The sequence below is a fragment of the Zootoca vivipara genome, chromosome 3 (genome assembly GCF_963506605.1).
Source record: "Zootoca vivipara chromosome 3, rZooViv1.1, whole genome shotgun sequence".
Classification (NCBI taxonomy): domain Eukaryota; kingdom Metazoa; phylum Chordata; class Lepidosauria; order Squamata; family Lacertidae; genus Zootoca; species Zootoca vivipara.
Window position 1 is genome coordinate 23,590,572 of NC_083278.1, and position 12,610 is coordinate 23,603,181.

Below are 12,610 nucleotides of genomic sequence, written 5' to 3' on the forward strand. Positions count from 1 at the left end.
GAACCACCCCCACCCCCAGTAAGCAACAGTGACTCACCTGCTGGAAGCTCTGCTCCACCCAGTGAGTAAATACTGTATGCCCAGATTAGGGAAGGAGGTGCAATGCTCTCACACACAGTGCCTCCCCTCTCCCAAATTGCTCTCGTAAGCTGGCACCTCTGCCCCTAACTGTCCCTTACGAAAAATTTCACTGCACACCACTGTTGGGAATGTTGAGTTTGCTTTGCTAGTGCAATATAAAAGCAATATTTTTTTTAAAAAAATGAAACAATTTCTTTCCTCAAGCTGATGATGTCAGTTTCTTTTTCATATATGTGTAAAAATAAAACTCTGCAGAAGCCTTTGTGGAAATTAATCAGACTTACGGGTGTTTCCTTAGAAAACAAATCAAGCAACAGTTTTGTTAAAATAAAACATCATATAATATAAATATATGAACAATAATTTCCCTCTATATAGAGTGAATAATAATAGTAATGATAATGATAATAATAATAGCAACAACAACAACAATGACAACAGCAACCTTGAAATATCCAACCATATAAGATAAGATAAGATAAGATATCTTTATTGTCATTGTCCCCTTGCGGGAACAACGAAATTACTCAGTTGCTACATCCACTCAGATAAAGCATTCCGCATAATCCAAAATTACAAAAACCTAATTAAAAACAGTAAATATAATACAAAATAACAAGTAAAATAAGATGACTTCAAAGTCCAGGCTTTCCATTTAAGGCCAAAATTGCTCTAGAGAAGAAACTGTTCCTGAGACGGCTCGTTCTTGCCTGCATTGTTCTATATCTCCGTCCCGATGGCAGGAGCTGAAAGAAATGGTGACCAGGGTGCGTTGGATCTCTTGATATATCTAGTGCTTTTCTATGGCACCTGGTGGTGTAAATTTGTTCTAAGGTGGTGAGTGAGCAGACAATAATGCTCTCTGCTGTTTTAATAATTCTACACAGCCCTGCTCTGTCCTAGGAAGTACAGCTTCCGTACCACACACATAAACCGTACGTGAGCACGCTCTGTATGGCACAGTGCTCCTGGTAATGAGAGATGGCATTGCGGCTACAGCTGCACTCAGCATGTTGCTAAACTGTATTACTATACATTTACTGTCAATAGATAAAACGAAGCTCTTCATGTTCCATTACCGGTATTATGTCAAGTACCAAGAAAAGTGAGCATGAATAAAATGTCAAAAATGCAAGGTGCTATTAAACGTGAGATAGATTGCTACAGAAGATGTCCATAAAGATTTTATCTCACATACTTGCTTTTTTTAAAAAAAGTATTGAAGAAATAACCATGAGAAATAGATTAATATGAGTGGGGTAGCTCACTGCAGGAAAGTCAGCTGGATATGGGAAAAGATTGATTTTAAAACTAAAAATGGAAATCCAGGGTATAACTGATATCAGCAAAGAATACAAACTTTTGTGCAAACATGCACCAGAAGCGACGCTCCGTATTTTTAAACTTTCAGAGATTTGACAAGGGCAAACAAGAAAATTTTAAATAAAAGCATATCAGTCCAATCAAACATTGATATTGTTGCACCCGGTCCTTTAATGAGACTTCACATATTGTGTTGGCAGTGTGGTTCTCTGCAAGTTTACTCAGAAGTAAGCCTCGTTGAGTTCAGTGCGTGTATAGGATTGCTGTTCAAGGGAGTAAACCGCATAAAATTCAAAGGGACGTGCTTTAGAGTTGACAAGTATAGTGGCTCCAACGGCACAAGCTCCTGTTCATATCTGTGAACAGTGAAATAGTCTTAGCAACTGGTCAAAAATCATGAAAGTCCTGTGTGCATATATCTGGATTGTATTTGTCATAGACGATTGTGCAACTCAAGGTATAAATTGGTGCAAAGGATTTAATTTTCCCCTTCAGTAAATGAAGAAAAAAGCCCTTCTTTTGTGCTAGTGATAGTGTTATGAATTAAATATCATATTATTTTTATGGAGCGTAGTCTTTCAGCTTTCTAGAGTAACTTTGTTGAATATGAGAAGAGAGAGTAGGTGAAATAGCACAAATTCGATATGCATGCATCTAATATTGTATTTTCACCTAAATTTATTTTTTCTACCATTTTTTAAAGCACAGAACTGTTAAACTTCGTAGACAAACAGTTGGTGGCTTGGGCTTAAGTATAAAGGTATGCATAATTCTTCTCTTCTCTTTTTTGATACGTAGTGAAGGCGATGAGCAGCTAAAACTTTTCTTCTTGTCACTTCTCTCTTTCAGGGTGGTGCTGAACACAAAGTGCCTGTCGTCATATCAAAAATATTTAAAGACCAAGCAGGTAAAGCAAATGCGTACTTCCATATGGGAGATTTTGATTTTAAGTGCTGTAATTAAATATGGATTCACAGGTGCAAATTCAATGTGGACGAGGAAAAACGTCCTGTTTTTATATTCAACCTAAATTTAAAAGTTTGGTTTGCTTCATTTTCATTCATTTGAATTGCATTCGTTTTGTATTTGATGCTTTATTAGTTTACCAATTTTGGTTTTTCTGTTGATTTCAATGGGAAACTTGGTCTTCTGCCTGTAACCTTGCTGTTTTCTGTCAACACTGGCATTATCAGGCATTCTACACTATTAGAAAGCACCTTTCCAAGTTTGGACAAACTGGACAGAGGGTCCCAATTATATAAGCAACTATGCAAGAGCAACATCCTATAACTGCCCCATTGTTTTCATTGGGGGATCGCAGTTCTACTTCCCCTGCTTGCGGTGTTTGTGACTATTAGCACCACTGTTTCAGGCATTCTACTCCCTCTCCAAACACATTTGTCATTTATTTTTAAAGAGAATTCGCATCTCTAGCGCAAACGAAATTCATTGCGAGTCACAGTGCTACATCTGAGGGGATTCTCTGACAATTCAGTGGCCATGCTTTACATCTCTGTATGCTACTTCAGCTTCCAAAAATGTGCAATCATGACAAAGTAGAAATCTGAGCAATCTTCAGATAGAATTTTCGCTCTTGGTGTGTTTGTATATTCCTACAGTACATGAACCTCAACTCTATTTAGGGGAGTGTGGAATAATGTTAAGAAACAGTTGTTAGCAATCTTTGAAACGAGGCATTATTTCCTATTAGTCCATACCTATATAGAAAAGAATTAGGGAAACTATTATGGTAAACTTCCAATAGTTTGGAAACTGGGATAACCAGAGCATACACAGCAATGAGGCACAGACCTTGAAAGAGGTATGTGAGAAATGAAATTCAAGCAATGCTTCAGGGTATCAACATTAGATATGGGTACATGACTAAACTTACATACAAGTTTTTTTGAAAAAATAAATAAATCCCAAGGAGCCTATTATTGTGAAGTTGTCTGTCTAGAGTGGAACATAGTCTTGTGAGAATACTCCTATAAAAGAAATAACTGTTACTCAAAGCGAATACATTACACTGACAGAATAATGTCATGCGTTGACATCCGTACTAGGGGAGGTTGAACACTTCTCAGTAAAGCTATACTGTCTAGGACAGTGATGGCCAAACTTGGCCCTCCAGCTGTTTTGAGACTACAATCCCCATCATCCCTGACCACTGGTCTTGTTAGCTAGGGATGATGGGAGTTGTAGTCCCAAAACAGCCGGAGGGCCAATCACTGGTCTAGGACAATCTTTGCTTCTCCCCACCCCCATTTTCTAAGCAGCTTAAATTTCCTTGAGATTGTAATGCAACTGTCTTATTTTTGGAGAATTTGAAAACAGAGTTAATTACTCTTCCTAAACATGAATATGGGACTACTAGAGTATATGCCTCATGTATATTGTGATAAAGGACCGTAAAGCTGTATTCTTGCTCATTTATGTCTAGGGCACTCATGTTTTCAGGTTAAAGAAGGGCTATACCTGACCCCCCAGTGTTGCATTGGTGTACTAGCTCTGCCTGATCTCTGGTGCTGCATCAGTTTGCTAGTTCTCTGCTCCGGTGCCTGCTAGTTCTCTGCAAGGCAAACCCTTCTCATGAACTACTTGCAGAGGGATTGAACAGGGTTCCAGACCATACGAAGTTGCTAGCAGGCCTGTTCATGAGGCAGACCAAGGGAGGCTTAGGTGGCAGAATCCAAGGGGCTCCTTCCTGCAGTTATGCCCCACCCTCCGCTGCAATGTCTTCCGGGTGGGTTCTGGTCAGATCTCACAAGAACCCCACAAAATGTGGGGCTCTCACAATATCTCACCAGAACCCACAGCCTTGCAACCTTGGTAAGTGTGGCTTTGGCAGGGGTGGCCATTTTGCCTCAGACACCTCAGACAAACTCTTGGCTTTAGTGTATTAAAGGAGAGCATAGATACGCTGGGTGCAATGGAAACCTAGTGGTATGGAGAAAAACAGTGAGACATCATTATATCTAGAGACTGATGCTACAGGATGGACAGGGAAGGATTCACTGGAGGTGATGTTGCTCTGTACTACATCAAAGAGAGGCATCGAGCCCAATTAACTATGTCCTCCTTGTGGGCTTGCCTTGCACATCTGCTTGGCCACTAGAAGCAGGATGCTGGACTAGATGGGAATTGCTCTGATCTAGCAGGTTCTTGTGATCTTCTTAAGTTTTATGGTGCTGCAATGTGGTTTTAGTTGAATACGATTCTATTGCATTAAATTTTGTACATTGCCTCGAAAGGCCAGTTCCACCTCGTAAAGCAGTATATAGATTGGTTAATAGACAAATAAATGCCAATGTGAACATGTTCTGTCATCTGGAAATTTGTCTCCACACCACCATGTTTTGCAACTTCTGGAACTAGTTTCCTACTCTTGCTACCTCCCTTTTTCGGTGTGTCCAGTATTATTTTATTTTGTTCTACCCCATTTTCCATAAGGAGGTTGAGAGATGCTTATCAAAGCTGGCCAGCGCTTAAACTGGCTCTATTTCTGTGTTCGGTGCCCTTTTAAAACATCTTGTTTCTATTTGCAAATTCTGTCTGTGACTAAGGGTACACTTAGCACAGTTGCTTCAATCAGCAGTTCTTATTGTGCATTCTCAGAAACCACAGGTAGCAAAATCCAGCATGGAGGGAATCTGGCACCACACTTTTAAAACCACATGGAACTTATGCGGCTTGGAGAGAAGAGTCCTTTGGGAAGGTCGGAAGCTGCATAGTACTGTGTTCACAGAGCAACTGTTGGGACCTGCCCTATACAAGACTGTTGAAGGGTTCAGGAGAGCAGCCCCTTGATTAGCAGAACTCCTATCTTCTACAGCAGGGATAGGAAATCCATCACTCCTCCAGCTCCCACCAGGCCCAGATGCCTGGCTAGTGGCTGGGATGGTGGGAATTGTAGTCCAACAACATATGAAGGCTCACAGATTTCCCATTGTGCTCTGCAGCTTCTCCAAAGAAGTACTCTGTAGGTTTTTCTCTGTTCCCACTTTGTTTTGTCCAGTTCAGCAATCCACATTTCAAAATTTCCTTCTTTGGAGGTCTTTAAGCAGAGGCTTGACAGCCATCGGTCTGGAATGCTTTGATTGTGTTTCCTGCTTGGAAGGGGGTTGGACTGGATGGCCCTTGTGGTCTCTTCCAACTCTATGATTCTATTCTATGATTCTAAAAGCACAGGATATGAGAGTGGGGTGGAGGAAAGCAATCATCACAGTTTCTCCAGTTCCATATCCTTGAACTGCCTTCATGATCTCAACACGGCACCCAAAAATGTGCAAAGTCACAGAGCCCCCAAACATGTGAGATCAGTAAAATACATGGGTTCTGTGCTCTCATGCAGTTGATGTGACACACAAACGAGAGCACAGCCAGGAAGATGTGCATCCCAGTTTTCGGTCCCAAAATGTTGAAACATATGTAGATTCACTAAATATTTCATTTTGCTTTTAATACAGGGTTCCGATTTAGATTCCTTTGGACATTAAACCATCACAAAACAAAAATGTAACAGAATAAAAGTAGTACAAGTAACATAAATATAAATTAACCCAAACACATATAAAGCTTCAACATGAACTTTAAATGCTGATTTGCTTGCAACATGCCCCCTTTAAACAAATATTAAAATAAAATGAATGTGAAACCTAAGTGCACAAAAGCATTCTTTTAATACAACCTCCACAGAGATACTGTCTTGTACATGGCATAAAAATAGCATGTGAGGGAGGGAAAAATGAATGTGTTTCACCCCCTCGGTAAATGAGCTAGGTGGAAAAGAAGGAAGAAGAATGCTTATACTGTAAGCCGACAGCGAAATGTAATAATGGAGCAGCTAAAATGAAACTGTGTGTTCTAGAGAAAAGTTGTTTTAAAAAAGAAACTGGAGTTGTCTAGATAGCCTACCCAAACCAACCCTGAAAATGGAGGGGGAAAGTCATAGCAACATATTGAAGGCAACTTTTTATGTGGCAAAAGCCTGGTTGTTTCATTTTCCTAGTTATGTATGTGTACACACATACACACAACTATTGGACGGGCTGCAGAAATTCTTTTCCAAGCCACACAGTCACAGAATGTTGACACCATTGTGATGATGCTCCTTTGCTACACTTTCCAATTTCCGTAGAAGTTGCAGGCTTGCAACGTTCTAAACCTTTAGAGTTCCACTGTGCCCTTAACTGATACGGCACGTGGAGTCAGACAAGTAGCAAAAACAATACGAAATGATATCTGTTGAAACTGAGTGGTGAATATAGTTCACTAAACTATGCCAGAGGCTGTTTGTTGCAATGGGCACCCCCACCCCCCCACATACCCTGGGAATCAGTTGAACATGCTGGCTTTTAGCAGAGCAATTTCTACTGAATGCCAAAACAGATAGATTAGATTAGATGATAGATAGATAGATAGATAGATAGATAGATAGATAGATAGATAGATAGATAGAGACAGTCAGACAGACTGATATATTCAGTTTAATCTTGGGGGGGGGGACACTAGTGCTGAATTCTTATTTACTCACGGTGGTCCTGGTCTTTGTGGGATTCCGTGATCAGAGTAAGTCAATGAATGATGACTGCTTCAAATTTGAAATACATTTGTTAATTTTAAACACTTTAAAAATTCATTTATGCATGGTGTAGCACTACAAGAATGAACGTACCCTGTGTCCAGACATCATGGCATGTTGCTATCTTGTGGGGTTATTGTCAAGGAGAGGGTGAGATTCAAGGGGGTAGTTACCTGATTAATAATTGGAAGAGAAAGGGAATACAGGCCCCAGCTGGAATAATGGGTTATTTGTAATGTTAAAGGGTACAACTTCAAGGAGCAGTTAATGGTTATTCATACTGTTTCCAACAAGAATATTTGGGGTTAACTTACATATGTATCCATAACATAAAAGACAAGCAGGTATCATCTGATATTTGAGGGTGGAGTTTATAAACTTGGCAATTGCTAATGTCGATTTGGCCAGTGCATTTCTCTTATGACAGTGGTGGCCAAACTTGGCCCTCCAGATGTTTCGGGACTACAATTCCCATCATCCCTGACCACAGGTCTTGCTAGCTAGGGATGGTGGGAGTTGTAGTCCAAAAACAGCTGGAGGGCCAAGTTTGGCCACCACTGTCTTATGAAATCCTATCTAATGAAAGAAGATAGCCTTTTTAATGGTTCACATGGGAAATTCTCAACAGCTGGGCTTCTCAGCTGGAAACACTCTGCCAAGTCTTCAAGATTGTAGATCCCCACATTGTGGCCCAAGCCATTTTTGGCATGTCACAACCACAAATCGGAAAGCCCTGATAAAACGCACTGGGGCAATCAAAATTCCCCCTTCCCAATAAACTTGTGGCAGCTCTGCTTTACAAATCAGATGTTAAGATTACATTTTATCATACAAGGAAAAAGTGTTGTGTTTTATTCCTTTGTGTGCTGCACGAAAGATGCAAGTGATTAGAAGCAATTTTGCATCTAAGATATCAAGGGCAAAGAGTGGAGCCCCAAAAATAACTGCAGGAAAATTAATGAGTTGGTAGTAACTGTTAATAATAAGTCATGTTTTTCTTCATTTCATCTTAAGCTGTGTAGCTCAGTAGGAAACATCCCTTCCATTACCTGTGCACATTCAGTTCTGCCCTTTTGTTTTCGCATATCTCCTTCCCACTGTCTTGAAACAAGAAATAATAAGATCTCTGGTCTGCCTCCAGTGCCATCCTTTGAATAGAAAGATTGAAGAAGCCAGTCTGCCTCTCTTTTATTTCCTTATAAAACTTTAAATATTCATTACTTCCACGGATTCAGTGCCACATTATTCAGTTCAGTAAGCATTTTACCTGTGGTATTAATCATGTCCATGTTGGTACTAACCTCCCTGTTCTCAGATATTAGAATGCATTTTAGTTGCTTGAGATGAGGTTTTCTTTCTTTGCCCAAAGTAGTGGATTTAGTATTTCATTGAAGTAATGGAAGCAAGAAACTTTAAAAAAGAAAAAAATAGAAGGTCCACTTCCTTTAATTATTATGGTAAAAATAACAATAGAGTTGACTTTTTTTCTTGTAAAGCAAAAGTAGCATAAAACCATAGTTTGACAGGAGAATTCTAAAAAGCTTTACATTTTGCATAGAATTTATGGAGTCATGTCAGCTGACTGTTGCTGCCAGCAGCTCCTCTTGAGATAAATCTCTGTGCCACTTTAAAAGAGAAGCAGTATAACACATGAGTGTTCTTAGCATGGAGTATGGCTTTACAAAAATGGTACGACGAATGTGTCTTGCAATCTGATGGTGACTCGCAAGACAAATTTGTTTTGCGAAAAATTTGTCTTGTGAATCGTGGTTTCCCATAGGAATGCACTGAAATTTAATTAATGTGTTCCTATGGGCAAAAAAAGAAATTTCAACAATTTTTCCGCAAAACAAATTGACTCGCGGAGCGAATTAAATTCGTCTTGCGAGGCACCACTGTATTACTAGACAGTCTCCATTTTAGTTCTTGGTGTTTATCTATTGCATCATGTGTTTTGTAAGCAATGAAAGAATATGTGTGCAAGGCTGCTGTTTGTTAAATACAGATCTACTTATGGAGAAAGTAGAACTTTTTAATTTATATGTTATCGCCTTAGGGTACATTATGCTGTTACAGAATAACTTAGCAGCTCTTAGCTTGACCAGGATGGAAGTGGCAGGATGGAAGAACAGCATACTATAAACCGCTCTAAGCTTTCCCAAAGGAAGAGGGGAATCTATGTGTAATAAACAGTGTATTGTTCCAGGATCCTCTAAATCATTTATGAGCTTCGTTTCACACTTTGGTGTTGTCAAAGTTTATTAAGTTGAAAGACTTAAAACTGTAATCCTTTCCCCACTTTCCCCTTCAGTGCTGTTTTAAGTTAATATTGCGGGTATTGCAAATTCATACTATTGTTTCTTTATCGCCACTATAGCAAGCTTATGTTTGAGCACCATAACAATATAATAACCATGATGCGGTAAATAAAGTCTATGGAGCTGTGTTTTGATTGATGTGCCATCTGGGGGGAAAACAGAATGCAGCTACAAGATAAAATACGTTTAAGATAAAATGATCAAATTGGCAGCATGAGTTTTTCCATTATCCAGAGGTAGCAAGAAATCACAGGAGAAGCATCATCCTATTAATCCATGATAGCTTCAGCAGCAGAAACAGCTCTGTCTTCCTGGCAGGCAAACTTTAGTTTTTAGTCTAACTTGAAAAGTCAAAATTTGGATGAGATGCCATGTAAGGTATTTGGGAATGTCTGTGTATTGCTCATGTAGTGGATTTGGGAGGTGACCATGTACTTGTGCTGCAGAAGTACTCTTCTATGGTTGCTTCTGAGCTGCAGCAGGTACAGTGAACAAGCACTAGGTAACCATAAGAGATTTGGATCTGTGTTCTAGTTATGGATCTTAATGTTCAGACTTCTAAGCTCTGGTGAATGCAAGGTGGCTTTTAAGACTAAGACGAGCCTTACATGGTTCTGCACATTCAGTCATACTGAAGTAAATCAACTTGTATGTTTATAACAGTCACAAGCTGCAAGGATGGCAGCATTGGGATGAACCATTGTTGGCATGCTGATCTCTCTGGTGGAAGCTATTCCGTGGGCCTTTTTGGACAATGCAATCCCAACTCTACCAGCCAAAGTTAAGTGCTTAAGTACTGAGAGCCAGTATGGTGTAGCCGTTAAGAGCGGTGGACTCATAATCTGGTGAACCAGGTTCGCTTCCCCCCTCCTCCACATGCAGCTGCTGAGTGACCTTGGGCTAGTCACACTTCTCTGAAGTCTTTCAGCCTCACTCACCTTACAGAGTGTTTGTTGTGGGGGAGGAAGGGAAAGGAGATTGTTAGCCGCTTTGAGACTCCTTAAGGGGAGTGAAAGGCAGGATATCAAGTCCAAACTACTACTCCTCCTCCTCCTCCTCCTCCTCCTCTTCTTCTTCTCCAGTGGGGAAAATACTTAAGGCCTGATCCTATGCAGAGGTAAGTGCATTTATTGAAATCAATGAGTTTATGCACACCTGCATGGGATCCAGCTACGGTATTAGCAGCGTCTGATTTTTCCTGTTGGAAAATTGAAACTAAAGGTGCTTGACCTTTGGTTATATCTTCTGGCTGAAATACGGCTCAGCTCCGGTTATTGAGAATTGGTTGCTGTAGTATTGCAAGAACTTCATATAAATACAGGGGAGTTGTTTCCTCGTCGAACTACTTTGCACATAACCCTAAGCCAAACCATGACTTAGCACAAGCATCCAGATTCCTGGAGAGGAGATTTTGGCCACTTTGCTCTGGTCTTCCTGCCACTGAACTGCTGTGAGCTAAGCCATGGTTTGCCAGAAGAGCAATGCTGAAGGGAAAAGACCAGTGATGACCACTGCTTGTCAAGTTGAGAGTACTGCATTAGATGGACCAGTTTAATGTACAATGTCTATGCAAATGGTATTCCAAAAGCAAAAGAAAAGAGCAAATTCTGGTAAGCGCACACTAGAGTTTACTCATAACATTTCCAAAATTCTCATACTGCTTTTTTTTTTTTGCGCTGTTGATCAGATTTTGTTTTCTTTACCATCTGTCATTCCTACATATAGTAATTTCTTGGAATGCAGTAGAACTGAAGTACTAAGCATATTGCCATGCTTTAAAATATAGCAGTATGAAACAAAATGAGAGAAAAATATAACCTTACCAAGTGGACTACATTAGACTTTAGGAACATTCTGTATTCTTTCAGTGTGGTAGACATACAGTTTTTGAAAGATGTTTTGATTCAGTTTGAAAAGCCTCTGTATTCCTAATAGCACACTTTTATCACAAAAGAGTGGTAACTGTGCTTTCCTAGGGTACAATTTATGAAAATGCAGTTTGGACCTCACTGCAGGACACTCAGTTGTATTCATTTTGCTGTGAAAGACAATTTTTAAAAAGATTTTTAAAAAGCCTTACTCATGTTGTTTGGATTACAGTTTTTTTGTGTTGTGGTTTTGTTTACCCAATAACAGAAATAACCATAATTTCAGCCCTCTAGTATGTATCTGAGCCATTTTTCAAACTTTCAGAAAACCATATTTCTAGGCCACTTTATTCCATGTCTCACTTTTCTTGATATAGAAAATCAGAATAAAAGCACCATTATGTAGCAATCTTTTTTTGTAGTGGGAGCTAATCACAAACTCCTGCCAATCAAACTGTACAGAATGTACTTGTTTTCCTCAGAAGAAAAGGAACAACTCATCAATGCATGGTCACGTACATCTTAAATAAGAGAATTTTTTTTCAAGTTCTTCTCATACACCATGGAATACATCCTGGGCTTAGGAAAATTCCTGCAAGAGAATAATTCTTTTGCCATTATAAAGCAACATCAGAGCCTTCACAGTGGCACATTCTGCAAAGTAGAGAGTTTTGTTTAAAATAGAGAAAGTGGGACATGCTCTCAGCCATGAGATTTGAGCGGTATACCTAGCTCATGCTTTTCGGATGCATCAGCCTGGTTGCCAGTGGCATAGCTTGGGCAGGGCCACAGGGGCAGTTTGCCCTGAACGCAAAATCCTTAGGGGTGCCAAAATTTCAAAAGGAAAACAAATAGCATAGAATAAATAAATAAATAGTACACCCTCCCCCTCACACAGAAAATCTCCCAGTGTTCACGTGGGTAGATTGGGCTGATGGCTTTTGCTAGGGATCCCTCTGCACGAGCTCTAGAAAGATACCCATTCCTGACCAATCTCCTGTCCCACTCTCTGCCATGTTCGATGCTCCTGGGGTGCCATGGCTGTCATTCGGGAAGGTCGCTGAACTCTTGCTCCTTTGATCCATTGTATCCGTGGCGCTGAGGATACTCACTTTGCTCCAGGTGCTGGCAACCCACGCTACACCACTGTTGGTTGTAGCAATTCTCAGATGACTTCAGGGCTTTGTTCCAGTTGTGGGGATGAGGTATGGCCATCATCAAAATGTAAGAAAGAGCACAGGACTATCTAGTCCAGCATCTTGTTTCACACAGTGGCCAAACATATGCTACCTTTCTGGGAAGTCCACAAATAGGAAATGGGGACAATAGCCCTCTCTGACTGTGGATGCTTGGCAACTGGTGTTCAGATGCGTTGTGCCTCTGTTCCTGGAAGACAGTATAGTCATCATGCTTAGCAGCCATTCATAGACTCTTCC

At 40.2% G+C, this 12,610-nt stretch overlaps 1 protein-coding gene across 1 annotated transcript in view; it reads left to right on the forward strand.

Annotated features, from left to right (window-relative positions):
- The window catches only part of SNTG2 (syntrophin gamma 2), a 134,919-nt gene that overhangs the window by 14,146 nt on the left and 108,163 nt on the right, over window positions 1–12,610 (forward strand). Inside the window, exons 4-5 of the mRNA XM_060272268.1 lie at window positions 2,108–2,164; window positions 2,254–2,311. Of these exons, the coding sequence (XP_060128251.1) occupies window positions 2,108–2,164; window positions 2,254–2,311 (115 nt within the window). The remainder of the gene's footprint in view (window positions 1–2,107; window positions 2,165–2,253; window positions 2,312–12,610) is intronic.